The 27,214-nt window shown below is 31.2% G+C and overlaps 3 protein-coding genes across 6 annotated transcripts; 1 reads left to right on the top strand and 2 right to left on the bottom strand.

Annotated features, from left to right (window-relative positions):
• The first annotated feature begins 5,250 nt into the window (after positions 1–5,250).
• On the top strand, positions 5,251–7,107 carry LOC120091042 (inositol-tetrakisphosphate 1-kinase 1-like). Its single transcript, XM_039048843.2, has one exon. The coding sequence runs from the start codon at positions 5,620–5,622 to the stop codon at positions 6,697–6,699; it is 1,080 nt and encodes a 359-aa protein (XP_038904771.1). The 5' UTR covers positions 5,251–5,619; the 3' UTR covers positions 6,700–7,107.
• Positions 7,108–8,853: 1,746 nt separating this feature from the next.
• LOC120091043 (UDP-N-acetylglucosamine transferase subunit ALG14-like protein) lies at positions 8,854–14,644 on the bottom strand. Of its 2 annotated transcripts, none has more exons than XM_039048844.2 (6): positions 14,257–14,644; positions 13,128–13,295; positions 12,918–13,057; positions 9,628–9,774; positions 9,472–9,531; positions 8,854–9,380 (listed from the first exon to the last, which is right to left on the bottom strand). In XM_039048844.2, the coding sequence occupies exons 2-6, from the start codon at positions 13,270–13,272 to the stop codon at positions 9,204–9,206; spliced, it is 669 nt and encodes a 222-aa protein (XP_038904772.1). In that variant the 5' UTR covers positions 13,273–13,295; positions 14,257–14,644; the 3' UTR covers positions 8,854–9,203. The 2 variants fall into 2 exon arrangements, with proteins under 2 accessions (XP_038904772.1, XP_090163677.1); XM_090307551.1 differs by having other exon boundaries at positions 9,464–9,531; positions 14,257–14,603.
• Positions 14,645–19,565: 4,921 nt separating this feature from the next.
• On the bottom strand, positions 19,566–24,025 carry LOC120090364 (alpha,alpha-trehalose-phosphate synthase [UDP-forming] 5). 3 transcript variants are annotated; one of them, XM_039047976.2, is made up of 5 exons: positions 23,672–24,025; positions 23,449–23,546; positions 21,149–23,229; positions 20,603–20,876; positions 19,566–20,172 (listed from the first exon to the last, which is right to left on the bottom strand). In XM_039047976.2, the coding sequence occupies exons 3-5, from the start codon at positions 23,140–23,142 to the stop codon at positions 19,846–19,848; spliced, it is 2,595 nt and encodes an 864-aa protein (XP_038903904.1). In that variant the 5' UTR covers positions 23,143–23,229; positions 23,449–23,546; positions 23,672–24,025; the 3' UTR covers positions 19,566–19,845. The 3 variants fall into 3 exon arrangements, with proteins under 3 accessions (XP_038903904.1, XP_038903905.1, XP_090162954.1); XM_039047977.2 differs by lacking the exon at positions 23,449–23,546 and having other exon boundaries at positions 23,672–24,003; XM_090306828.1 differs by having other exon boundaries at positions 23,449–23,966.
• Between the last annotated feature and the right edge of the window lie 3,189 nt (positions 24,026–27,214).

The raw sequence follows: 27,214 nt of genomic DNA, 5'->3' as shown, positions 1-27,214 counted from the left end.
GGTTTTGGTTTTTGGCTTTTGGCTTTGAAAAATTGAGCTTCAGTTTCTACCGATGCTTCTAAAAGCCCAGTTAAATTTGAAAATTAGTTCTTTATCTTGAATTTTGACTAAAAATTTAAGGTCTCATTTGGTAGTTATTTGGTTTTTGGTTTTTAGATTTTAGATTTTAAAAATGAAGTCTACAAATGCTTTTATCATCTCTAGATTTATTTCTTTGTTTATTTTTATCTGTATTTTTAAAAACTAAGTCAAACTTTTAAAAACTAAAAAAATGTCTATTTGTAACTATTTGGTATTTTGTTTTGTGTTTTTGAAAATTAAACTCAGATACTACTTTTACCTTTCCATTTCTTAATTTATTTACTTTTTTATCAATGGTTTAAAAGTCAAGTCAAAATTTGAAAACTAAAAAAAGTAGTTTTAAAGAACGTGTTTTTGTTTTTGGAATTTGGTTAAAAATTCAACCATTGTATCTAAAAAAGATTCAAATCATTGTGAGAATTGGTGAGAAAGTAGGTTTAATTTTGAAAAATGAAAAGTAAAAAATAAAATGGTTACCAAACGTGACAATAATTTTTAAAATGTTGTTTTTGTTTTTGAAATTTTGTTAAGAATTCAACTCTTATACTTAAGAAATATGCAAAACATTGTAAAAAAAAAGTGAGAAAATAGACTTAATTTTTAAAAACAAAAAACAGAAAATGAACTAATTATCAAACGGAACTAAAATGTTCCAAAAAAGTAAAATTGTGTAAAAAAATTGGGAGTAAATGAAACATAAAACTAAAAAATGAAATAATTATGTAACGGAGTCTTAAGTTGTTGTTCAAAATAGAAATAATCAGGATGACAACCAAAGACTAAAGCCTAGTTCGAGCAAGATCGTCGAGACAGTCTCTGCCAGGATTCAGTGCGACATTAAAGGAAGGCTCAAAAGGAGACTCTAAACCTCTTTTCTCCTTTTTTGATAGGGCATTGTGGCCAAGTCTCTGCCAGGATTCAGTGCGACATTAAAGGAAGGCTCAAAAGGAGACTCTAAACCTCTTTTCTCCTTTTTTGATAGGGCATTGTGGCCAAGTCTCTGCCAGGATTCAGTGCGACATTAAAGGAAGGCTCAAAAGGAGACTCTAAACCTCTTTTCTCCTTTTTTGATAGGGCATTGTGGCCAAGTCTCTGCCAGGATTCAGTGCGACATTAAAGGAAGGCTCAAAAGGAGACTCTAAACCTCTTTTCTCCTTTTTTGATAGGGCATTGTGGCCAAGGGCCCTATAATCTTGGGGAGTGTTGAAGTTTGCATTTCTCTAAAGTTTTCTTGGTCATCAATACGACCTGTCCTTAATAGAACCGATCTAGGTAAAAGTACAACCTGATAGTAATAGAAGTAGGGATAATGGCGTCAATTAAATCAATGTTATTAGCTGCGAATTCAAACTTTTTGATATTTTTCTCTCTTGAATAAGCCAAATCGACGGTTTACAGTTAGAGAAAATGGATCCGATCTAATAAAGATTTTACTTTTTTTTGTTTGAAATATATATTTATATCTCACAGGTTTTCATATTTCTAGTAGAAAAACTACACTTGAATTCTGAATGAAATTTTATTAACAAAAACAAAATTTGAATTTTTACATATATGTATGTAGCTGCAAGCAAGAGTCCCCCCTAAAATGGATTTTGATCATTTTTCAGATGGTTCATGTTCATGGGAACTGTTGAATAGTAAGAGTTATCCAAGATATTTTGATTTTCAACTTCATAGCCATATTGTCATCAAATCTGAAACTTATGAGTTGATACAGCTTATCAACCAAGGTGAATCTCACTCGTAGAAGATTAAATCCACGGTGTCTTTTGTGCGTTCTCCAAATACTTTGAAGTTAGCAATTCAGTCGTCCGTAATCTTAAATTTATATCATAACAACAACCACGTAACATATAAACATGAATATAACTTAATAGACATAAGATTTGTATAATTGATTGCAAGGTCAGAGGTTCGATTTTTCCACTCTACATATCGTAAAATAAAAAAATTTAAAAATATACTGTAAATTTGGTCCTTATGGTTTGGCAAAAGTTAGAATTTAGTGTTTAGGGTTTGATAAAATTCTCATGAATAGTCCCTGTAGAGCCATATAGGAATTATTTATGAGAGTTTTATCAAACAGTAGGGACGAAATTGGTTTTTCATAAACTATGTAGACTAAATTTGTAATTTAACCAAAAAAATATACAGAAAAATAGGTTTTTTTACAATGAACAAAAGAATTTTTTTTAGTACAACAACTGCGAGATGAGAGATTGAATCTTCGATCTCGAGAATTGAAGCTCACTTTGACATTAGGGTTATGCTTATGCAAAATAGTTAAATGTGAAACCTTATCATAAAATGAAAAAGATATCAAATATTAAAATAATTTAAATTATTGTTTAAACTATTTCCTTCACTTTTTTTTTTTTTTTGACAACTACTATGTCCTACCTTGTTCTTTCTTACCAACATTAGACTACTTTCCATTTTCCCTTTAATTAATAACACCAAGCTTATTTGTCAATATATTAAACCTAAACAACAACATTAAAGTTGGTTTCATTTTAATTCAAAATTTAATTATAATAACAAATTGGATTTATTTACATTTAAATTATTGATTGGGTAAAAAGTACACCAAACATCCCTTTTTGTACCAAAAATTTCAAAGATTGCATTTTGACCTAAGGCAATGGTCACTTTCACTTTCCCTAAATAAAAATTTCCCAATTTTTCAAAATCAATTATTTCAGTCAGTTGACTGTTGTTATTGTTGCTGCTGATACAAGGTTTGTGCTGCCTGAAAATCTGCCACGTGTCCAGAATAATACATTTTCAAACTAATTCAACCAAAATACGAGGTTGAGATCAAACTATCGCCTTTCGAAACAATAATGAGTGTATTAAGTTGCTTGAATTAGCATATCGTATTTTCAAATTTTTTTTAGTATAATATTGTATTTTAAGCTGAATATAGAAAAGATTAAATTACAAATTTAGTCTATGGAGTTTGAGATTTGTGTTTATAAAGTCCTTAAACTTTCAAAATTATAAATTTAGTCTTTAAACTTTTGAATGTTTTAAATTTAGGAATTTGTTAGATACAAATTGATAATTTAAAGTTATATTAGGTATAAAATTAATATTTATATATCATAAAACAATTAGTTTTTAAAAATTTTGATTTTATCTATAATCTATTAGACATAAAATTAAAAGTTTGATTTAATAGATAATTGAAAGCTTAAAAAAACTATTACTCATTCTTAAAATTTGAAGACCATATCTCAAAACTAAGAACAAAAACTTACCATTAGATCTATACAAAATGATCTAAAATTTTCAAATAGATAATTGTATTTTTAAAATAAAAAATGTTAAATTTGGACGCATAATAATACTTGGCCGTTGACATTAAAAAAATAAAAACAAAAAATAAAATCCAACCTTCAACTCATAAATTTTAATATTTTTTTAACAGAAAAACCTTTTGGAGAATGAATAAATTTGACAACAAAAAAAATTGAAAATTAGATTTGAATATCAATTTGGTTTCTTAATTTTATTTCATTTATTCTATAATTCTAAATGCAATGTTTTGTTCCATTTTGATCTAACAATTTTCAAAATATTTATTTTAGTCTCTATAATTAAATATTAAAAAAAGAACCATTTTATCAATATAGTTCAATAATTATGAAATCGTAATTTAGAGATCGAGCAATCAACTTTAAATACTAATGTGTTAATATGAGTATGTATTTCGAGTAAAATTTAATGTTTGAGATGCGTCATCCACAAACCATTATTGAATTTACAAAAGAAAATTTAAAAAAACAAAAGTTTACTATGCAAAAAAAATAAATGTTAAATTACAATGTTAGTACCTGAAATTTCAATTTTGTGTAAAAAAAAAAAAAGTTAATTTTAAACTTTCAATTTTGTATCACTAAACTTCCAACTTTCAATTTTATGTCTAATAGGTTATTGACCTAATATTTTTAAAATTTACGAATCTATTAAACACGAATTGAAAGTTTAATGATTTAAAAGATAGAAAATTCAAATTTTTGTATGATGGATTAATTAATCTAAAAAAAATATTGAATATTTGAAAGTTGAATAACTTATGAGCTACTTTTTAAAGTTCAAAAATCTATTAAAAATGGTCATAAAAGTTTAGGAATAAATTTTTAATTTAACTATGGATAAATTTAAAAATAGATTTAGACTAAAATTTTTAGTCATTGAAACTATATTTTTTGTATCTATTTTTGAACTTTAAGAAGTATCGGATATATTCTTAGAATTTCAATTTCATTTTTAATAAGACATATTCAAAATTTTTAAATATTGACTAATCTATTATATATGAATTAAAATTTTAGGTTTACTAGAATCTTCAAACTTTCAATTTTGTGCTTAATAGATCTAGGAGATAAAAAAATATATAAAGTTTAATGACTAAATTTATAATTTAAAATTGGTTAAATTACAAACTTGGTCTTAGTTTGGAGAAAGTTAAAATTTAGTTCTTATAATTTGACAAAGTTAAAATTTAGTTCTTATAATTTGATAAAACCACATAAATTATACATATAATTTTATAAAATCCTAATAAATAACCTATCAGTTTGATAAAACTGTAGGGACCAATTTTTAATTATAAATTGTATGGACTAAATTCTAAGTTTCTAAACCATATGGACCAAATTTGTAATTTAAATCCTTAAAATTAAAACCTCAAATTTGTAATTTAATTATAGATTATATTTGAGTTTTGGAGTCATCCTACATAATCCTAATCCCAAACCTATTATTTTGATTAAATTTTTCTTTAAAGTTTTAAAGTTTTAAAGTTCATTGGTATTGTTAAGCTCGCCAAGACTAGCTCTTCTAGACGAAACTATTACAGTTTAGGAAACAAGAATTTATCCTTTGTGGATTGAAACAAATTCGGTGATTCTCTTAAACCTATTTGAAGTTTAGGAGTGTTTCAATAACGAAGTCAAAGCGTTTCTTGATGACATTCAAGCTTTTCATCGACGAGACATTGTTTTAGGCTTTTTTTTTTTCTACGAATATGTAATTCCATTCTCACATTCTAGCGTGTAATGTACGGCGAGCCAGCGTCTCTGCTATTTGGCTTGAAGATCACTCATGGATAGATGTTGTTGTGTTTAATATATATATATATATATATATATATATATATATATTTGAAAACAAAAAATACAGATTTCTATTTACTGGTGTCGGTTATTTTATCATTGCCTTTGCATCATCTCCTTCCTCTAAGCCCTAGTTGAAGCTATATATACCCTTCTCGGCTCCTTCCAATCACTACGCTCTTTACGATTTTCCATATTCTTCGGTTTCAAAAGCTTTGTTCTTCGTTTCCTCCTTAATTCCTTCAACACCCAAACCCTAGATTTCCAAGAAATTACAGACCTTTTGTTGGGTTTTCGATTTGCGTTCTGTTCTATTGAATGTGAATCTTGTTATGCGAGTTCTTCTTTTCTTGTTTTGATGAGCGTCGTGTTCTTTGTTTCTACTTCTTAGTGTTCTTTGTTTGTTGGGTTATCAATGGAAGAACGTAGATTTTGTATAGGCTATGCTCTGGCTCCCAAGAAACGACATAGCTTCATTCAGGACTCGTTAGTCACTCTCGCGGCGTCTCGAGGGATCGATCTTGTTCGAATTGACACTGACCAGCCACTTCTTGATCAAGGTCCATTTGATTGCATTCTCCACAAGTTTTACGGCGAGGATTGGAGGAAGCAGTTGGTGGAATTTAGAGTTAAGAACCCTAATGCTTTCATCTTGGACTCACCGGATTCGATTGAGAGACTTCACAACCGGATTTCGATGCTTCAAGTTGTTTCCGAGTTGAAGATTGATAACCCGGATGAATCATTTGGGATCCCTAAGCAGATTGTGATTTACGATAAGGAGACTTTGTTTGATCGGCAGGCTTGGGAGGGTTTGAAGTTCCCTGTTATTGCCAAGCCGTTAGTGGCTGATGGTAGCGCTAAATCTCACAAAATGGCTCTCGTATTCAACCATGATTGTTTGAACAAACTTAAGCCTCCGATTGTCTTGCAGGAGTTTGTGAATCATGGGGGTGTTATCTTTAAGGTTTACGTTGTTGGGCAGTATGTGAAATGTGTGAAGAGGAAGTCTCTCCCCGACGAACCGGAAGCGAAATTGGGGAATGTAGATGGATTGTTGTCATTCTCACAGGTCTCTAATATGACCCCTCGTGAGAAAATTGATGATAAATACTACAAGATGATGCAGCTCGATGATACAGAGATGCCACCTTTGAGTTTCGTCACCGATATCGCGAGAGGGTTGCGACGCTCCATGAACTTGAATCTTTTCAACTTTGACGTGATTCGGGACTCAAAAATCGGGACTCGGTACCTTATAATTGACATTAACTATTTCCCTGGGTATGCCAAAATGCCGGGTTATGAGAAGGTTTTGACAGATTTCTTCTGTGATTTAGCACAGAAGAAAGAGGCATTGAACAATCCTGACAAGAAGGATGATGTTCAAGACAAGATTGGTTGTGATCAAGAAACAAGAAAGATTCGTAGTGATGAGGATGATGGAGACCAATCAGTTGACAGGGAAAAGGAAGAAACCGCTGTTCAAGATTGACCATTGTTTTGGAAGTTCTTCATTTTCAAGCCTGTTTGTGTTCTGAAGTCAGCTTGAATCTGCTCAAAACATTTGGGACATTCTGGACCGAAGTGAGTTCTATACCATTTCTTTAGAGATAGACATCATTTGTAGGTACAGAAAAGAAAAATGGGGAAATTTTCCTTTCTTTCAATTAGTTTTTAACCTCGTGACAAAATTACATTGTGTCCAGTGTTATCATGTATATTCCATCCTAATGTTACCACTGGAAATAGTTCTCAAATTACATTAGTTCTACTACTGATGATGAGATATATGGAGGTCAAATTGTATCTTGAGGCTTAATCTTTTCCTCTTTCTAGGATGTTTTTCTAGCTCATGGATTTTGAATCTTTTAGTGAATTCAATTACTGATTTTTTTTCTCAGAGAAGTTCTAGTATCATATCATCTTCTTTGTGGTTGGTGTATTGTTGTAATAGAATGCAATGCAAATGCATTGGTGTTTTAGGAGAATAAGAAATCCTTTACAAACTAATTGTAGAACCTGCTTTGAGATGATCTGCCAAGGGAATGAAGCATGAATAATAAGTGTAGCTTGTTTCGATTTCGTTTATGATACATTTTGCTTCTGAATCTGATTTTTTGGGAAGTTTGGAAATCAGGATGATCCTTTGTATGTGTAAACATTGCGTCTTTTCTTCACTTTGCTTCTGATTCCTTTCTCTAAAGCTGTTCTTACCGATTACAATTTCGGTTTAGAACCTGAATTTTTCCCGTGTTGAGTATGCTGATTAGGAAATGAGTTAAAATAGACAGAATGGATCTATATAGTGCAAATCTTTTCTTAAAAGTTCTTTGATTTGATTTTCATTAGTTAAGCATTCTGTGGAGGAGGTTTGATTGCTTGGATGTTCTTGGATCCATATTCGTACGTCACACATTCTGAAATGTAATCGGGCTTTTGAATGGTCGATAACGAGTGGGAAGGGAACTGTTGGGGGTATACTATAGGCATTTTGTTCATTCCATCGATTATCATCCTCTTTGCATATTGTTTCCAATCAGATGGAAAAGGAATTGGAATAAGAATATATGCATAATTCAAATTTGCTTTTGTTCTTGTGGTTTTAAACCTGTTGATAGAAATGGCTCGAACATTGTTGTAGAAAATGTGCTATAACTCTGTAGCCTCGTTGAAAAGTATTGGGACAAATTCCCTTCCGAAAGGTAGTTGGCCACTTGATTTAAGCGCTTTTTTTTTTTTTTTTTTTTTTGGTATATAAAAAATATCTAAGAGAAATTTGTTTAGCTTTAATGTTGCCAGTACACTTTGAAATTTGTTTAAAAAAATAACATTTCATATGCAAATTTGTGAATTTCAAATTTTACAAGTTAAACGAAACTTTATTTAGAGTTTATGGAGTGGAAACATATTTCATATATATATTTATATACACACACGTATGTATGTATATTTATTTATCGGGTGTTATTGACGTTGTAGTTTCTTTTATTTAATGCATGAAAAGTCAATGAGAAAATTGAGAAAAATCTTTGTTCCTTTGTTGGATACGTCTTTTTTTTTTTTTTTCCTCTTCTTTTTCCGAATTATCATTATTAAGAGTAAATTCCATTGGGAGGGCAAAATTTCCTTAGAAAAGAAGAAAAACCACAGAAACGAAGAGGATAAAGATTATCCATTTAATATGTTTATCAACATTATAAGAGTTTTGGCATCCACATAAAGAATCATTCATATTCCTAATATATTTTATGAGTATTGATGAAGTATAAAACGTGTTGGTAAAAAACATGACACCACAACATTATAGACACGTTTGATTTCATACTTATAAATTTTTTAATTTTAATGTAAATAGTCTACTTTTAATTTTGAATGTCATAGTTAACCTAATTATTTTATTCGTCTTGATAAGTAACTTAAATGTTAATAATCTTATGAATGGCAAATAAAATTCTTTCACAATCTAGTCATGTCAATATCATCATGCCTATTTGGATTGACTTTCTGAAAATTTAAAATTATCCAAACAGACTGAGCTCTTCAAAGTTATGTGAAATCTACCCAACAAAATGATAAATTAGACAGAAATTCAACTTTGTTACCATACTATCATAAATGTGAGGTATTCACATAAACTCAATGAAAGTCAATCCAAACATAACTAGATAGATAAGTCGTCAATTATTCTTCCAAATGTTAAGAAGTATGAACAGAGACTATAAGACTACACTTAAACCAAGAAACGAAAAGAATAATAACTCCATGAAAAACTTTACAGATACAACACTCCACAAAAGTGAGATTTACTACTTTGCAAGTTGAAAAATCTATCTCAAACACAAAAACATAACCTTGTCAAAACTGTTATGGCGACAGAAATTTGACAACTTTTTTCCTATATGTTACATTTCAAAGCTGCATATGACAAATTCAGACAAGATTTTAGCTGCAGGAACCATAAAATTTATACTTATCTGTATGGAATTCCACTGTCAACTACATGAGACAACCGACGTAGTGAGCGCGGGGATATATCCTTTGAAGTTGTGGCCATTGCACAAAGAACTGATCAGCCATGTATAGCTTGTATAAAATCAAGCCACTTAGTGATAACCTCTTCACTCTTGCAATGCTTTCCACATAAAAAATTGAAGACCATCTAATTCCTAGAACCTGCATTTAGATTCCATCAACGTTATCCTCTACAAATCATATATCTTGGAAATGAAAAAAGCAAAAGAATGCAGTTCAATTACTATGGAACCTTGAATATGAATGCAATTACGCATAGTGGGATACAGGTACCAGGGCCATTGCAGAGAATCTGAAACAAAACAGAACTGGTCAAAGAAAACACACGACAATAGGTTCTCTACAGCAAAAGAGGTCATATAACTTGCAGATTGATAGAAAGAAATACCACTTGAGGTTTAATTTTAAGCATTAGCCAGAGTGCGTGCAATGTGGCAATTAAAGTTGTCCAAACAGAAGTGAAATATGATTGTCCTACTTCCCTACTTCTGTAGATCTGCATGAACTGTGCAATCTTGTCTACCTCAGCCCCAGTCTGCAATAAGCGCCAATATTAGCAGAACTTGTAAATTATATGAAAGAGAGAATAAAACTAAATATCCCAAAATATTGTTAGAACTGAATCTAGTTTAACTCGTGTCAACATGACTCATGAGCATAGTTCAACTATACTTGACATACACTCCTTCTCTTGATGTCAGAGGTTCATATTTCTATACTCCACATTTGTTGACCTCGGAGATGATAAACATAGTATTGTATTGTTGATGGTAACATCCATAATGTTCATCTGACCCTTTGAGTTTTCGTTTTCAAACGATCAATAAGGTTGGAGGTTTAAAGCTCTATACTCCACATTTGTCGTGCTTAGAGAGAGGGTAATAAACATATTATTGTTGATGGCGACATCCATAATGTTCAGGTAACTCTTTGAGTTATCGTTTTCAAACAATCGATAATGTACAAGAGAAAAAATAATGCCAAAAATCATTGAATTAAAAGAAAGAACAACAGAAATTTCTAAGGACAGCGCATCAATTCATTTTTATCCAAGTTTCCGGTGTTATTTCTGAGAATAAGGGGAGAGTGTAGCCTACTAAATGAAGAAAACTAACTGGCTCAAGCTTGGATGATAACCCTACTACTGATTCACAAAGTTCCATGAGAATACTATAACTAATTTTCTAAAAGCGTTTCACAGTTGATACTTTTTTCCACAGCTACCAAATATATTTATTTATTTGCTTCTTGTACTTTGCTTTAAAAAGAAAAAGCTGAAGTTTGAGTGTCTGATTCGTAGAATATCACCAATTCCTAAGTAAAGTGAACTCTTCAATTCTTGAACATGTTTTTACCAGAATTCAAGTTATGGTTCTCAAGGATTGGTCAACGTCTTCCATCTGTCCATTTGTTAGTGATTGATAATATGATCTAGATTGAAGCTAAGATCCTACCTTCTTGGAACCAAAGACAATTTTTTATTGAACTAATGAAAAGAGATTAATGCTCAAAGATACAAAGTGCTAAAGGAGTGAAAACAAAGAAATAAAAGTGATTACAATGAAAAAGAAAAACAGAAAATAATCAAAAAGGAATTTTGAAGGAGATGAACACCAAAGAGATGCTTTGAGATGAGCTGATTAAAAATGGGCTGACCACGAAACAAATGTCTTGAAAAATCCTCTAATGTCTTTCCGGCCATAGTTCAGAAATCAATGCCTTAACAACATTGACTCATAATAAGTGAGACTAAGAGGGCAATTTGTACCAACAATCTTGAGAAAAAGAGCAATGGAAGGAAATAGGAAAACTTAATGAGTTTTCAGCAATAGGTATGTTTGGTCCTTGTAATTTCAAAATGTATCCTTTTAGTTCTCGAGTTTTTAAGAATAGGTTTAAAAAGTCTCTAAGTAATTTTTTTTTTAATTATTTTGATCTTTAAATGTCGACATTACATTTTAAATTAAAAATAGAGAAGTGTGCACCACCATGTGTACCGCGCTGAAAGAATCTCAGGTTCTTGACTCCATTTCTGGGAATTAGGCTCCCTTTTCTAGTGTCTCAACCACCATGAACGAGTCTTGGCCGCAGTGAGATTAGACAGGTTCGCCTTCTCCACCAAGATTCTTGGTCATGACCTATAACCTAGAGATCTCAAACTAGATTACCAACCACACGACTTTAGATTTGCTAGCTCGAACATTCTCGAAAACTAATCAGGAAGTACCAACTTGAAGGCGAAAAGAAGATGGGCATGAAAAGTTAAGGGAAAATGGTTGAGTTTTCAACTTGAAGCGAAAAAGAAAGTTGTAAAGGAAAAATGTTGGTTTTTATGACCTAAAAGTTTTAGGCCCACAAGTCAAAGGTTCATGTCTTGCATGTGCTTGCATATATACCAACCCTAGTAGTGGAATTACTTACCGTGATTTTTAATACTCACTCTTTTCATAAACCATTATTTAGGCAAAGGCAAGGACATGCTTGCGATTAGCAAAGATTGTTGGAAAGGGCCATGAGAGATCGGATGGGCATGATTTATTTTTCGCTTACACTTTTCGTTTTTTTTTTTTTTTTTTTTTAACACTTCTTTTATTGTTTCGTCGAATGGAACTTTGGTCTTTAAGACTTGTGAATGGTCTTTATGTTTCTTTTTCTCCTTGAAGTTTAAAATGTGAGTTTCTTATATTTTGATTGTTTTCAAGATCCCAAATAAAGGATTATTACACTAATAATTAATTCATTTCTATCTAAAGTTAAAATCCTATCAAGTCTTTGAAGTTTTCTTTATGTATGTAGTAGCAATTCTATTTAGAATGTGTCGGAAGTTGGGTCATATATGATGTTAATCTTTTACCTCCTATCAGTGGTGATTAGTCATTTGAGAAACAAGGTTGAGAATTCTCATTTCAACACCTAAAGTATGTGCATTTTATCTTTTCCTCCTTCCAGTGGTGGACTAAACTCTCAATGTTCATCTTCAAGGGGATAATATATTTATCCTTAAACAAAATTCCTTCTTGCTTCAGTTCTATGTTTCTAGAACAGTATCAAGTGTGTTCACACTCAAGGCAGCATTTAATAAGCAATGCACAAAGAAAGAGACAAACTTTTCTTTGCACTACTAGAGATAGGTTACAACAGAGGTAGAACAAAGAATGGAGGAGGGGACAACTGCGCCTTCTTATTTCATCTTGATTTTCTTTGTATATTTATTTTATATAAAATTTAAAATAAAACTTAAATTAAATAAAATAAAAATAAAGGTTAAGATTTTAGAATTTTCACTATAATTTCCATGAGGGTATCTAACATTATTCCCATCCTTATAAAATATTTTTGGCTCCACCCAAGGGCCACGGTCACATTTATGTTTTTGTAGGGTATCTAAGATTATTCCCATCCTAATAAAACATTTTGGCTCCACCCAAGGGCCACGATCACACTTATGTTTTTATCGCATTGCTAAAATTTTAAGGATCATTTTCATTTTAGGGAACCCAGTTTCAGCCTCAGTCCAAGTTCCACAACCCAAAGCAACGCATAGACCAATATCCCTACTGTCCTACCCAATAAAGCTTCTAGTTTTGTCATAAGATTGACAAATGAAACACCCTGGCCATACCATCCTCCCTCCTTTACTCACTCAGACAAGAGAAGTTGAAGACCTTGAAATTGTACCTTATCGGCCAGTTGGTTTTCATATGTACGAGCTTTTTGAAGACTCATGTTATCGGTAGCAGCAGCAATGTAAAATCTTGGAGAAAACAAGTCCTTCTGCAGCACAGACAACACATTGAGCATCTCCGCCGTGTGACCTCCTACATATCCAACAATCAGGGCAATTACACGAATAACTCTACAAGTCAATGAAATTGATGGCTATCTGACCTGAGCCTAAAACAATGAGGGTACTAACAGGTCCCAAACTTTTGTTTCGAAGAGGTCTACCACTCCAATATATAACGTAAAGAACACGGCTCAAAATCAAGCTGACACTGAGAATTACAGTAGCGATAGTAACACTAGAATCCATCAAGAGAAACAAACGCACAAATCCTGCCAAAAAGAAAGAGAGAGAAGATAATCAATAAAGTAGAATAGAGATTAAAAGAGGCTGTACTACCTTGATTTTCTCCTATGCTATAAGTGAAATAAAAGTTCACATGATCAATATTAGAATTCAGAGTTTCATATAAGCCCTCCAAACTTTAAGTCACATCGACCTCTACCTATTTTTACCCATGGCCTCAACACTTCTCTACAAAACTGGTTCAACCCTTGACCATAACCTCGAAGTGTGCATTGCCCATTGAAATGACTTAGCAACGTATTGGCCCTTCCCCAGGTTCCTCACTACTTGCTTCTATAGACTCATCACATCGACCCTTAACCATTTTTATCCAATGCCACGTTGCTCCTTTAGCATGGTGACATATCACCCCTCGACCATTTTTAAAAATGTATTGATATTCACCTTACTTTCCTTTCTCGTTAACTCTAGGTCCCCAACTCTTTTCACTAACTAGGCTCACAATCTATATCATGTTTTCCAGACATGCGTTTATCCCAATAACCACATGAACAAGCCTAACATCACAACATGCTAAATCATCACAAAAAACATCACTCGACATGCTTTAATCACATCAGAACACATAATCAATTTACAATGGCATTCAATTGATCATGTTTATCAAGCAAGTCACACAGGGATAAAAATATGCAACAAACAATAAGTAGACTCAACTAGTGAAAACTCCTTATTGTAAGTGCTGCTAAAGTAATATGAATTCCTAGATAAGAGAGATGATTTCCAAAGTTAGGCTCTAAACTAGAATACATTAATCAACCAAAGGATGACTAGGAGAGGATTACCAATTAATCTTATCCAAACACCTTCAACGCTTTTAAGACATTCGATCAGTCGACGAGTTTCCAAATGTTAGAACCTAATTTACAGCTCTTAAAAAAAAATAATCCAAAAGTGTCTTGAACGAGCCGTTGCACTGATTCTTACCGAAATGGCTCGGGTATTCAGATCTGAGTACCCAATCAGAGGTCACTGAAGTGTGAGTTTGCGAATCTAAAGCAGAATGACTCGTTTGCGAGTGGTTGTCAACTAACCCAAGGAGGTGTTCGCGCCGTCGACAATCTTCCGTCGTCGTGGATGCAGGTTGTGGCGTCGAGAAAATCGCACGCTGCTGCTTGACTAGATCCGCCGGAGAATTCGACGCCGCTCGTGATTGTACGCCCTCTGGTTCCTCGGTGGGTCGCACGTCGTCCCGCAAGGAGGTTGATCGCGCGCGCTGCTGGTCGCTGGAGGTGAGCGTTTCTTTTTTTTTTTTTTTAATTATAAGCTTTTTTTTTTTTTAATAAAAATCCACTTTGGGTTTTTAAACTTTTTCGTCTTCCGACTTTTAACAATTTAGTTGATAAACATTAATCGGTAACGATTTAGTCTTTTAAATTTATAACAATTTAGTCCATAAATTTTAATAAATAATAATTTAGTCTTTATTATGAAAAATCTCCTTAAAATTAAGTGTTGCATTTTATTTGTAACAACCTAAGCTTTATAGGTTATAAAAATATTTGATTTTCGATCAATATAGCAATCTACATGCATAAGAAATTTCGTTAAATTTTAAGAACATTTTTCTCAGTAAAAACTAATTTGTTATAAATTACAAAGTATAAACACTAAATTGTTACTCATTAAAATTCAATGATTGAATTATTACAAATTTGAAAGTATAGAGACTAAATCGCTACAAAAAAAAATCACAGACTAAAATGATTTAAAATTTATAAACATAAATCTTCATAAGCATGTCAAAATTTTCATCGATATTTATATATTTTCATGAACGTGGCATGCATATGTGATGAATTAACATTTTTAATATATCTAAAATTTTATGAAACACAAAAATAAAAAATAAAAATAAACAACAAAATGTGCATAATGTGAATATGCTATAAAAAATAAATATTTTAACTTATTTAAAAAATGGTAGAGAAAAATATTTTTTTAGTTCCTAATTTTTAAGAATATGTGCATTTGGTCATCGATATTTCAATTTGGTCATTTTAATTCATCAATTTACAAAATAAGTTTAAAAGGTTTTTATTCTCATTTTCTAAATTATTGGATATTTTAGATTTCTTTTAAATTTTGATATGACATTTTAAAATAAAAATATATTTTTTCTCTCTCATCTCTCTTCCCATTCACTCACCTTTATCGTTCTTCTCTCTCCTCCCCTCCACGATTCTTCTCTCTTTCTCTCCCTCTTCCCCTCCCTTCACCATTCTTCCCTCTTTAGTGATCTATTTTCTTCAATAGCACGGTGTTTATATCAAGAAGTCGATCTGAAATGAAGGAATTTTAGAGAATTCGTGAATCACCACAATTGAATTCGACAACACCAACTTGCCGAGAACTTATTTTTTATTCAGTATCATTGGTTTGGTCAGAAAAAAATAAAATCGCAAGTTTTTACATGAACGTTTCACACAGTTTGTACAATTTCATAACCTTCATTTGTATCAAGTTCTGCTCATTTTTAAATCATAGAGTGCAAATCTGATAGTCGAAATGATCAGTGGCTTGTTGAAATAATTAATATGGGTACAAACATTCTCATAAAACTTAAAAGTTGTTAGAAGTTTAATCCTTCTCTACTTGATAACATGACTTATTTCATGAAAATTTAGAAGGTTTGAAGAATAAAAGAAAATGAGAGGCCAAAGGGAATGTGTCCATTAGAGAAGGGAGAGAAGAGATGAATCTGGGAAGTGTGAACGATGATGGAAGAAGGGGAGGGGAAGAGAGAGAATAGTGGATGGGAAGAGAGAAGAGAGAAAATATATTTTTTATTTAAAAATATCATATCAAAATTTAAAATAATATAAAAAATATCTAATTAGTTTAGAAAATGAGAAAAATGATCTTTTAAGCCTATTTTGTAAAATTGAGGGGGGCTAAAATGGCCAAATTGAAACCTCATGAATCAAATGCACATATTCTTGAAAGCTCGGAGACTAAAAAGGTATTTTCCCTATAATATAATTTACTAATTTAAATATGGGAAAAATCATTTGATCCTTAATGTTTTAAATTGGTTGTTTTAGTGTTTGAGTTTTTAGAAATAAAATAGGTTTAAAAGGTCTTGACAAAATTTCTAAATTCAAATATAAAATTAACGAAAATGGATATATGGCAAGATGACGTAGAAAAGAAATATAATTTTAATCTCTCTCTCCTCTCTCTTCATTTTCTCTTCATCTCTCCTCTTCTCTATCTTGTTCACTTTCTCCTCCCTCTCCATTCTCTCTCATTTTGGGTTAAATTTTTCATCTAATGAATGCTCGTTCATTTTCCTCAAATTCTCCAAAGTGACACTTTTTCTCCTTTAGGGGACGTTTGAAATGAGAGAATTGGGATGAGAATAAAAATGAGAATGGGTAAGAGATAATCTTCTTATTTGGCACAAATTTCGAAGTTTTAGATATGCATTCATTATACATATAGATGATACTCATTCAAAAGTGTGGGTTTTCTTGATGCTCACTCTTCCTCCTATTTTAATACATGAATTTATACTTTTATTTTATATTGTTTAAATTAATTAATATATGAATAATTTATAATTTAGAAAATTATAATATTTAAATTTAACTACTCGGAATTCATAAATAAATTAATTAATTATATAATAAACCGTAAAGAATCAATGCATTAATACTATTAATTCATTAATAAATTATATATGTAATTAAATTATCATTATAATTAATATGGTATGATATTATTTTTAATATTTATAATTAGTTTATACTAATTATAAATTATTTTTTAATCACAAAATGTTATATTAATGTTTTAAACTGATTTTCATTATTTTATTAATTAATACATCATATTTATATAAATTCATCAAATTGATACATTAAATGATGTGATCCAGTAACTCTAATTATAAATTACTCATTTTACAAATATTTGTAATTAATAATTTAATTAATATTATTATTTGATAGTTAAATAATTAATTTTGTTCAAAACTTTGAATTGAACTTATTGTTTATCAATTAATCGATAAAAAAATTTATAGAGATGTCTATGATTACTTTTATAAATAAAATACAAAGCTATTTTGTTACCGTAAAATTTTGATAACATTCTCATGTATAGATAAATATACTTAAGACGTTAGGTTTAACGCCCTTAATCCCACTCACAAATCCACTTCAATAGATTCTTAAGATTTTTTCTTCTCATCCCTTGATATTTTTTTGGTTTCTTTTCTGGGTTTTGTTGGGAAAATTTGAGCTCTGTTAGTTTTCTTGTTGGACTGAAAAAGTGGTGAATATGGCTTCTTCTCAAATGTTTGAAGAAAGTTGCAAAGGGGGAGGGAGGAAAGAGGAGAATGAGAGATTAAAATTATATTTTTTTTTTTCGAGTCATCTTGCCACATCATCTATTTTATCAATTTTAAGATTAAATTTAATAATTTTATTAGTAGATGGACCATTTAAACTTATTTCTGAAAATTCATAATTAAAATGGCTAATTTAAAACATCAGGGACTAAATGTACCTATTATTAAAAAAAATACATATGTATTTTTTTTTCATAATTATCTATCGAAATCAACATTTTCTCGATATTTTTATCAATATTTTTATAAAATAGAAATATTGATATTTATGTCAAATCGATATTTCGAACCTAATAACTTTAGGTTTTTCAACTCTTTTTTTTCTTTCTAATATTAGGTTTTTCAATTTTAAACTAAAGAAATCAAGTCAAAATTCTCAAAACAGTCATTCACAAATTCAAAAATTTAGTTATCTAGAACTTATTCCACTTAAACCTAATTGATCAAATTCTAGTTCTAATTAATCAGGCAGGGAGATACTAATTAAAATAGTGATAGAAAAATAGGAAAGATCGTCATCTTAGAAAATCAATGTAACACAAGACAACAAAAATATTATTCATTTTGGAGCAAAGTTCTTTGCCTCCAAATGGGAGAAATGGAAAAAATTCAAATATTAAACGTTACCTTTATATGAAGGTGAAAGATTTAAATCTCTACTTTCTTAATTGGTTGTACATTTATATATCAATTGAGCTATACTCATATGATTGATAATTATCAAATAAAGTCGACAATTAGTTGACTAAAATAAAAAAAAGATGTGATGGGTTGAAGTATTTGGTCCTTGATTTTGAGTGGAATATCAACTTTTATACCATTCTAAGTTTATATGCATTTTATCTTTCTTTTCCTTTTACTTTTAACTTTTTCCTTCAACAAAAATTGATGTGTAGGTTTTCTTAGTAGAAAATTTGAGGAGAGGAGATTCAAATATCTTACCTTTTGGTCAATAATATATATATATATATATCTTATGCCCGTTATATTTAGGTTGACAAGATTGATAAGTAGTTGAGATCTTATTTTATGACATGTTAAATGTATAATCTACTACTTGAATGTCTCTAAAAATTAAAAAAAAAAATTGTTACTAGACATGTTGAACTTTATTTATAGGTAAGTTGAGGTTTTTATTATTATTATTTTTTTTTTGTTTGAGGAAAGTAGTAAAAAAAAGAACTAAAGTAATATCGTTTGATCTTCCCTAGAGATATTGAAGACATGTTGAAGAGTGATTTTAAAATTGTTGAAATCACTTTTATCATCTTTTAAATCCAATTTTGATTATATACAAACTACATTTAAAAGTGTAAAATTAAATATTATATTAATTTTAAGTGATTAAAGACCTATATTGAATTCGAACAAAAGTGATTTTAACAATTTCAAAATTGTTAATATTAAATGGTATATCGAAGTTTTTAAACATGTCAAGTAAAAAATAATTGGTTAAAATAACACTCTATCGTAACTTAAATAAGAATTTGACAAGATTGGAAACAAATATCTATTCAATCTTCATGTTCTATACAACATAACCTTAATTGAAATTCAGAGACAATTCTGATACTCATGTATGGTTCAACTAAACAAATATCCCAATCAAGAATAAGAGGGAAGTAAATACACTTTTGATCCATAAGATTTGATATTTGTTTCAAATTAATCATTAGGTTTTAAAATTGAACGATCAAGTCCCTAACAATAACAATTAAGTTAATTTCAATTAAGTTCACACTGATGTGGCAATATTTAGAATTATAACAATGATTAAAAATAAATATTACCACATCAGCTGAAAATAACGTAACTTGTAATAGATGGACTAAAATCGAGCATTTCCTACTTATGGAAAGACTTGATTGTTCAATTTTGAAACTTGAGAAGAAACAGATAAATGCATTACACTATTCCACCCATTAGCACAGTCAAAACTACATACATTAATGCAACAACAGCAGAAATATTCAGTTTTCTCCTAACTCAAATGGCCATGGACAGAAGAATTGCACCAATAATAAAACATCAAAATATTTGATCCTTTCACAGACCCCTCAAAATAGCAATAACAGACTTTTGCACAAAGTCAACTTCATATACACACCCAATAACAAAGACCCTTTTCAGGTTTTGAGGAGAGAATTGGTGGAGATTCCTACTTATTTACTCTCTGCAATTACCACTCTACGAGCCGTCGTCTGCGGAGCAGCTCTAGTCGCGTGCTCGGATGCATGGGTAAGACCTTGTAACATTCTCAAGATTTCATGTGTGTCTTCCAAATAATACCTGGCCTTGCTCGGTTTCTGGCCAACGGTGCAACCGAACACTTCGGCACCAGGAGAAAGGGTGGCTTTTGCATTCATTATCACCTCGAACATATCCTCGTCTGACCTGTCGTCTCCAATGCATAGAACAAAATCAGGAAGCATTCCCTTCTCCCTCATTGTTTGCAAGAGATATTCTGCTACAATGCCCTTGTTTACACCCTGCCATTGCATTACAAAAACGAGAAAAGAACCATCAAGCCTTGGAAACAAATTTCCCAATCCTCAGAATTCCACACCCACCAAACAAGCCCTTCTCATAGATCATCAATTTTGTATACTCTTCATGTTTCATAATCCTTAGAACCCAAGGACACAGATGTACAACCAATATAACATATCCTATTCAGCCAATATTCTTCACATTTCACAATCAAATGCAAATTATTCGACATCTTGAAATAAGATTGGTCTCATGGATTATTGATCTCAAACATTCTTTTGCCTTCAACTCAAATTTTGAATATCAGAAGTTATTGATTAGTTAAGACTTTCCTAGTTACCTTAATTTGTTTGCAATGCCCTTTTAACCCAATACACGATAACTAAAGATTGTTATTGAAGTTGAATTCTTTAGGGTAAAAGGACTAACCTGAGGTTTGACTTCTACAATGTGTTGGCCACTCTTGACAGAAACTGGCTCATTGGCAAGAACACTTTCCAGGTGATCTAGAAGTTCCTTGGCCTGGCACGACCCGAAATCGGGATCCGCATAAAGGTAGTTCCAAACAAGTGCACTCTCTCTAGTTTCGATTGTAGAGCCATCAGTTGTCTCGGTATACAATTGCATAACAGGTTCTGCAATCTGTTTCCAGTCGAAATCGGTCACAGCTACACATGTCTCCCAATCTGCAGTATGATTTGGCCTGAAACAAATGCCATCAAAGTCACAAAAGATGATAAGATTGAAGATTGATAAATGTGCTGAAATTTCAGAAAGGAAATATTGATCAACCCGACACTTTTACAACCGATTCAATGAAAATAATATATTTACTACCAAGAAGTTTCTCACTTTACTCCCCCTTTTGTGCAATATTATAAGGTCATATAAACAACAGAGTAAAATCAAAGCAGCATGGAGAAGCTATGGTATAACAAATTGGAAGAAATAAGGATTGAGCAACGTGCAGTATACCTGAGATAAAAACCATGTTCTGCAGCTAGTCCAAGCTTTTCACAAGGTGAAAACCATTCGGTCAGAGTTTTGCGGTCCTTTCCACTAACAAGGAACACAACATTTTTAGGATCTTTACACAAATTGTTCAAGATTCCAAGGGCTTCTGAAGTTGGATTCATGCTAATTGATCCGGGAAGCATCATGATACCATCATAATCTAACAAAATTGCTCGGTGGCACGTTCTCTTATACACTGAAACAATATGATCAACTGAAAGCTTCCTAAAATCTGGATCCAGCGCAATAACTCGAAATCCTAAACCAAAACCTATACCCCAGCACCTCCTCATTGAATGGTCTCTACAGGCCCTGCCTAGATCCTGCAAAAAGCTGCGTGCCCAATATGCAACATCATGTGTACTAACATACCTATAATGCTTTTCATGTCGCAATTGCTTTTCTGCCTCGGGGATTACCAGGGCAGAATCCATTGCTTCAGTGACAGCTTCAATATTCCATGGGTTAACCCGAATAGCTCCACTGAGGGATGGGGAACACCCAATAAACTCAGACAACACTAACATGCCCTTCTTTGCAGTTGATGGATTTAGCCCGAGAACATCGTCAAGCTTCTCATTGCCTTGCCGACATATAATATACTCGTAAGGTATAAGATTCATCCCATCTCTCACTGCAGTAACAAGGCAGCACTCAGCAATTGCATAGTAAGCGATTCGCTCATAAAACTGCAAGGGAGTGTTTATCAAAACCACAGGCTCGTATCCTGGCCTTCTGAATGTTGAATTAATTCTATCCACTGTCGCAGTAGTTTCAGCCACAACCTCCTGTACATCTTTCCCTCTGCCTCTTGCAGGGTTCGCAATCTGTACTAACACAGCTTTACCCCATCTCTCAGGATGTTGTCGGAGCAATTGTTCAAATGCCAAAAGTTTCAGGCTGATCCCCTTAAATATGTCCATATCATCGACCCCAAGCAAAACAGTTTGACCCTTGAACCGATCTTGCAGTTCTGCGACTTTGGATACAGTCTCAGGGAGATTCAGAACATTTTGGAGCTGGCCTATATGAATACCGACAGGAAGAATCTTAATGCTCACAGTACGACCATAGTATTCAAGCCCGATGTAACCTCGCTTAGATTGATAAGACAGACCAAGCATTCTGCTGCAGCAAGATAAAAAATGCCTAGCATAATCAAACGTGTGGAAGCCAATAAGATCAGAGTTCAATAGTGCCCGAAGAAGTTCATCTCTGACAGGAAGGGTTCGATAAATCTCAGACGAAGGAAATGGACTATGCAGGAAAAATCCAAGCTTCACCCTGTTAAACCTCTTCCTCAAAAACGTTGGCAAAACCATCAAATGGTAATCATGAACCCAAACAAAGTCATCATCAGGACTAATCACTTCCATGACTTTATCAGCAAATATCTTATTCACAGAAAGATACGCTTGCCAAAGAGACCGATCAAATCGGCCACCAAGATCCGGTGACAGGGGAAGCATATAGTGAAACAGTGGCCATAAATGTTGCTTGCAGAATCCATGATAAAATTTACTAAAAAGTTCCGGAGGAAGGAACGTCGGGACGCACTTGAATCGGTCCAAAAGAGTTTGTGCAACATCATCTTGCTCCCTTGGATCAACCTCCTCTCTGAGACAACCAATATAAATCACTTCCACATCTTCTCCAAGTCCATCTTTAAGCTGTAAAAGAAGTGAATCCTCATCCATACTAAACTCCCAATCTCCATTCTCGTTTCGATTCGCTCGAATAGGGAGCTGATTCCCAACAATGATCATCCGGTCTTGCGATACTGACGAAGGGGCATCTGAGCCAGTGCTGTTGCAGCTATCATCATCAAGCTCAGACAATACTCCAGCCACAGTGGCCACTCTAGGAAGCCTCCTCTTCTCTCGGCCAAGGCCAAAAGAGGGAGAACAACCACCAGAAGCAAGCTCTAACAAGTTAGAATAAGACCTCGAAACCATTATAAGATCTCCTAAAACACACCTCTCAAATAAACAGCAACAGCAGCAAAAGAAATTACAGAGACAAAAGATCAAACTGCTTCAAACCTACACAACGAGCAAAACCAAAATAAGCCAACAGTTTCAATTAACTATACACCTGACACCTCTATTCCAGCTTTATAGGAAACAAAGATCTAGTCCAACAACAACAAGAACGACAACAAAAAATTCCGAGGTGATAAATGGTTTTGAACTAAAATTGGAAACACCCCATCAGCTAAACCTGACCAAGAAAAAAAGTAAGCAATAATTGATTATTATTACCTCCAACCTAAAATCCGAAAATGGGTAGTTGTATTATGCAGTGAAATTGATCCAAGAGGCAAAATAAGTTCAAATGGGGCAAAAAATCATCTCACTGTCTGAAACAGAAAAGAAGAAAGAGAGATGAAAAAAACCCTGATGGTTGAATTTACAGAGAGAGGGAGAGAAAATGAGGGAGAGAAAGGGGAAGAAACTTTATGGTGGAGAAGAAGAGAAAACCCACCATTGAAAGGGGGGAGATTCCTTTGCTCTTCAACTCGTTTGATTTGAGCGATAATGGGTGTTGAAGAACCTTTTTTTGGTTGCCTTTTTTCCACTTTCAGGGCTCAACAATGGAAGATCTTCACTGTGAATTTTTTTTCTTTCCTTTTCTTATTTCTGTTGCAGTGAATAACAATGAACGATGGGTCTTGGTACAAAGAATTTGATTCCGCATGTGGAGTGTGAGGTGATAGATTCGTATTTCTTACACGCGAGTGAGAGAGAAGGTGAGTAAAAATAATACACTTGGAAACCACAATTCAGCTGTGGTCTCGTCATGCACTATAATTCTTCTTTTTTTTTTTCCTTTTTCGACGGTTTCAATTCCTTCTTCTTTTTAAAGTTTTTAGTCTTTCAAAGTTCTGTTCTAAAATTAGTTGAATTATAAATTTAGTTTATAAAATTGTACAAATTTATTTTTAAATTTTAAAAAGTTATTATTTTAAATATTTTCAAGCATACCAAACTATTTATTAGGTTGCAGTCAATAGTGAAATTTTGTTATATTTATTAATAAATTAATTTATTTTTCCTTTTTTAAAAAAGTATTTTCTAATACAGTAATTACATAAATGGAGAATCAAATTTTGAATCAAGTTCACTTTGGTGATTCTAAAATGTATATAATAAATGATGAAGGCTTTGTTGGATTCTTTTTTTAAAATTAAGTTTCTAAACACTATTTCTATCTATTGAATTTTTTAAAAGTTTTGTTACCTATTTTTTTTTAAAAAAAAAATCAAGTCAAGTTTTGAAGATTAAAGAAGATATTTTTAAATTTTTTAAAAAATATATTTTTGGAATTTAGATGAGAAGTGAGAATTTAAGGGTTTAGTTGTGAAAGTTAAAAGTATGGTAAATAAATGGTAAGAAAACAAATATAGTCTTAAAAAATAATAAATAAAAAATCAAATGGTTATCAAACGAATCTAAACAATTAAATTTGAGTTCAATAGATCCTTGAAATTTCAATCTACTGACTAATTGGTTGATGACATATTTGATGTTTTTGAAATTGACATACCTAGTAGGTACTAAATTGAAACTTTACGATCTTATTAAACATAAAATTCAAACATTTAAGAGGTAGATTATGATGCTCTAGAAGTTATAAATTTGTTGAGAGAAATAAGAGCTCTCTAGCAAATATCAATGTTGTCCTTATCGAGGAGTGAAGACATTGTTTTTGTTGCAAACTCTATTAATATCTTGCCTTTTTGTCAATTCCTAGAGAGATAACAAAACTGTTCATATTATTGCACCTTTTGCATCCTCTCGAGGTTGTTTTTTATGATGGAAAGATGTATTTTTGGTTCATATTACTTCTCTCATTCATGATAATAGAGTGAGAGTGTAACTAGGTTCAGTGGTTTATTGGTCTTTTCACCTCAAAATAATAATGTGTATCCAATATCCCTGGAAATTTATTTTCGTGCCTCATAGTAATTGTTTCGTGACCTACCTTATGTTTATCTAAAATTGACATATTTATTTAATACTAAATTGAAAGTGTATCATCATATTACACATATACATACAATTTAGCCTTTCCTTTTTCCAATATATCATATAATAATTGATTTGAATAATCATTACTCATATATATAACTATTTAATATTAGTACCCATGAAATATATGTTATCCAAATAGTTTTTTTTTTTTTTTTTTTTTTTATAGATATTGTTATAAAATATTGAGTAAAAGTCAATTTATACCGCCAAATTTTTATTAATATATTCCTTAAAATTATAATTTAATTATTATATCAATTAAACTTTTAAACTTTATTGATCGATTTACATCATTCGTTAAGATTTTGTTTTAAAATTAAGAATACATTATTTTCATACATGTATAAAACCTGTAAGATTAATGTTTGTTTTTTTAGATAAACAATGATGAATATTATATTTATAAAAGATAAATATTGAAATAGGACAGATAATAGTAATTTTCATTAATATAAGTGAAATTTCATTTTTTTTCATCTTTTCATATTTCTACGTACCTTTCTTACATTTATGTTTTCTTTTTATTATTATTACTATCTTTGTAGAATTTTAAGAAAATATTTTTTGTGAAATTGTTACGATTATATGTTTGAGTTTTAATTAAATCAAGAGGTTAGTGTAGCCATTAATTTTATTCCTAAAATATTTATCTGTGACTTACAAATCATATTGATTGACATTAATATAAATCAAATTTAATAACACTATTTTGATTTACACTATTTTGAAGCCTAACTAATCATTCACGTTTAATTCGTGCCTACTTATTTTGGAATGTAACCATATTGTATTTGTCACATTTGATTTTTAATTTTTATAAAGAAATCAACACGTAGTGTAGAAGTATTTTGAACCTCTAATCTCTTGATCGAGAGAATATGCCACATTAAATTTCAATTGCTTTTAATTTTTACTTTGTAGTACGACTAAGGTCACTTTTGGAAGTGGTTCTGAAATTGTCAAAATCACTTATATTAGGTTCAAAATCACTTCGAAATTCACCATTGATTACTCAAAATTAATTTTATACTTTTATACCTAATTTTTATATCATCAAAATTGATTATGAATTATCAAGAAAGTATACTTTATGATGATTTTGAAAATGACAAAAGTGATTTTAGTGCTTTTAAAACTACTCACAAATATGTCTTCAGTTTAAACTATTAGTTTTTTGGTACTAAGAAATACAACTTCAAACATCTATTTACAAAGGGTCAAATTACATATTTGGCCCTTAATTTTCAATTTGTGTTTAATATAGCACTGAATTTTAAAAGTTATAAGCATTTAAAATTTTGAAGTTGTATCTCAATAATCTCCTAACTAAAAAAAATTGTGATAATATAGATCATTTAACTTTCAATTTTATGACTAATAGGTTCATTTAACTCAAGTCTTTTTTATCACCATTTGATTTTTTGTTTTTAGTTTTTTAAAAGCTAAGTCTGCGAACATCCCTTGATCTCTAATCTGGGGTCTTTTTAAATATAAAAAAAATTAAAATATTTACGCTTTATAGCAAAAGTTTCACTCAACTTTTTATTATAAAGTATAAATATTTTTGGGATATTTTTATTTATAAGAAGTTCTCTCTTATTTCTTATTTTTTTTATCTACTTTCTACCAATGTCTTTAAAAACCAATTCAATTTAAGAAAATTAAAAAACACATATAGTTTTTTAACAGCTTGTCTTTATTTTTTTAATTTAGTTAATAATTCAACTTTTTTACATCATACATATGAAAATCATTATAAGGAATTGAGATGGAGTATACACAATTTTTATTATTGACTGTTCAAAGCTTAAATTAAAAGTTAGAGGCTCGTTAATTAGAGGAAAAAATATTTGAAAAATAACGACTATATGGAAGGTGAGAGAGAGTATTACACTTTTAAAAAATTGTCAAATTATAAACTAACTCGACTTTGAAATATGTGTCAAATAAATCAATTTATAGAGTTTTGAGTTGTTTGAGAGACTAAGATGTA

This window comes from Benincasa hispida, chromosome 11 (genome assembly GCF_027475165.1).
Source record: "Benincasa hispida cultivar pf3 chromosome 11, pf3_genome.v1.1, whole genome shotgun sequence".
Lineage (NCBI taxonomy): Eukaryota > Viridiplantae > Streptophyta > Magnoliopsida > Cucurbitales > Cucurbitaceae > Benincasa > Benincasa hispida.
Note: the sequence above shows the minus strand (reverse complement) of the source record. Positions and strands in the feature narration are given on the sequence as shown.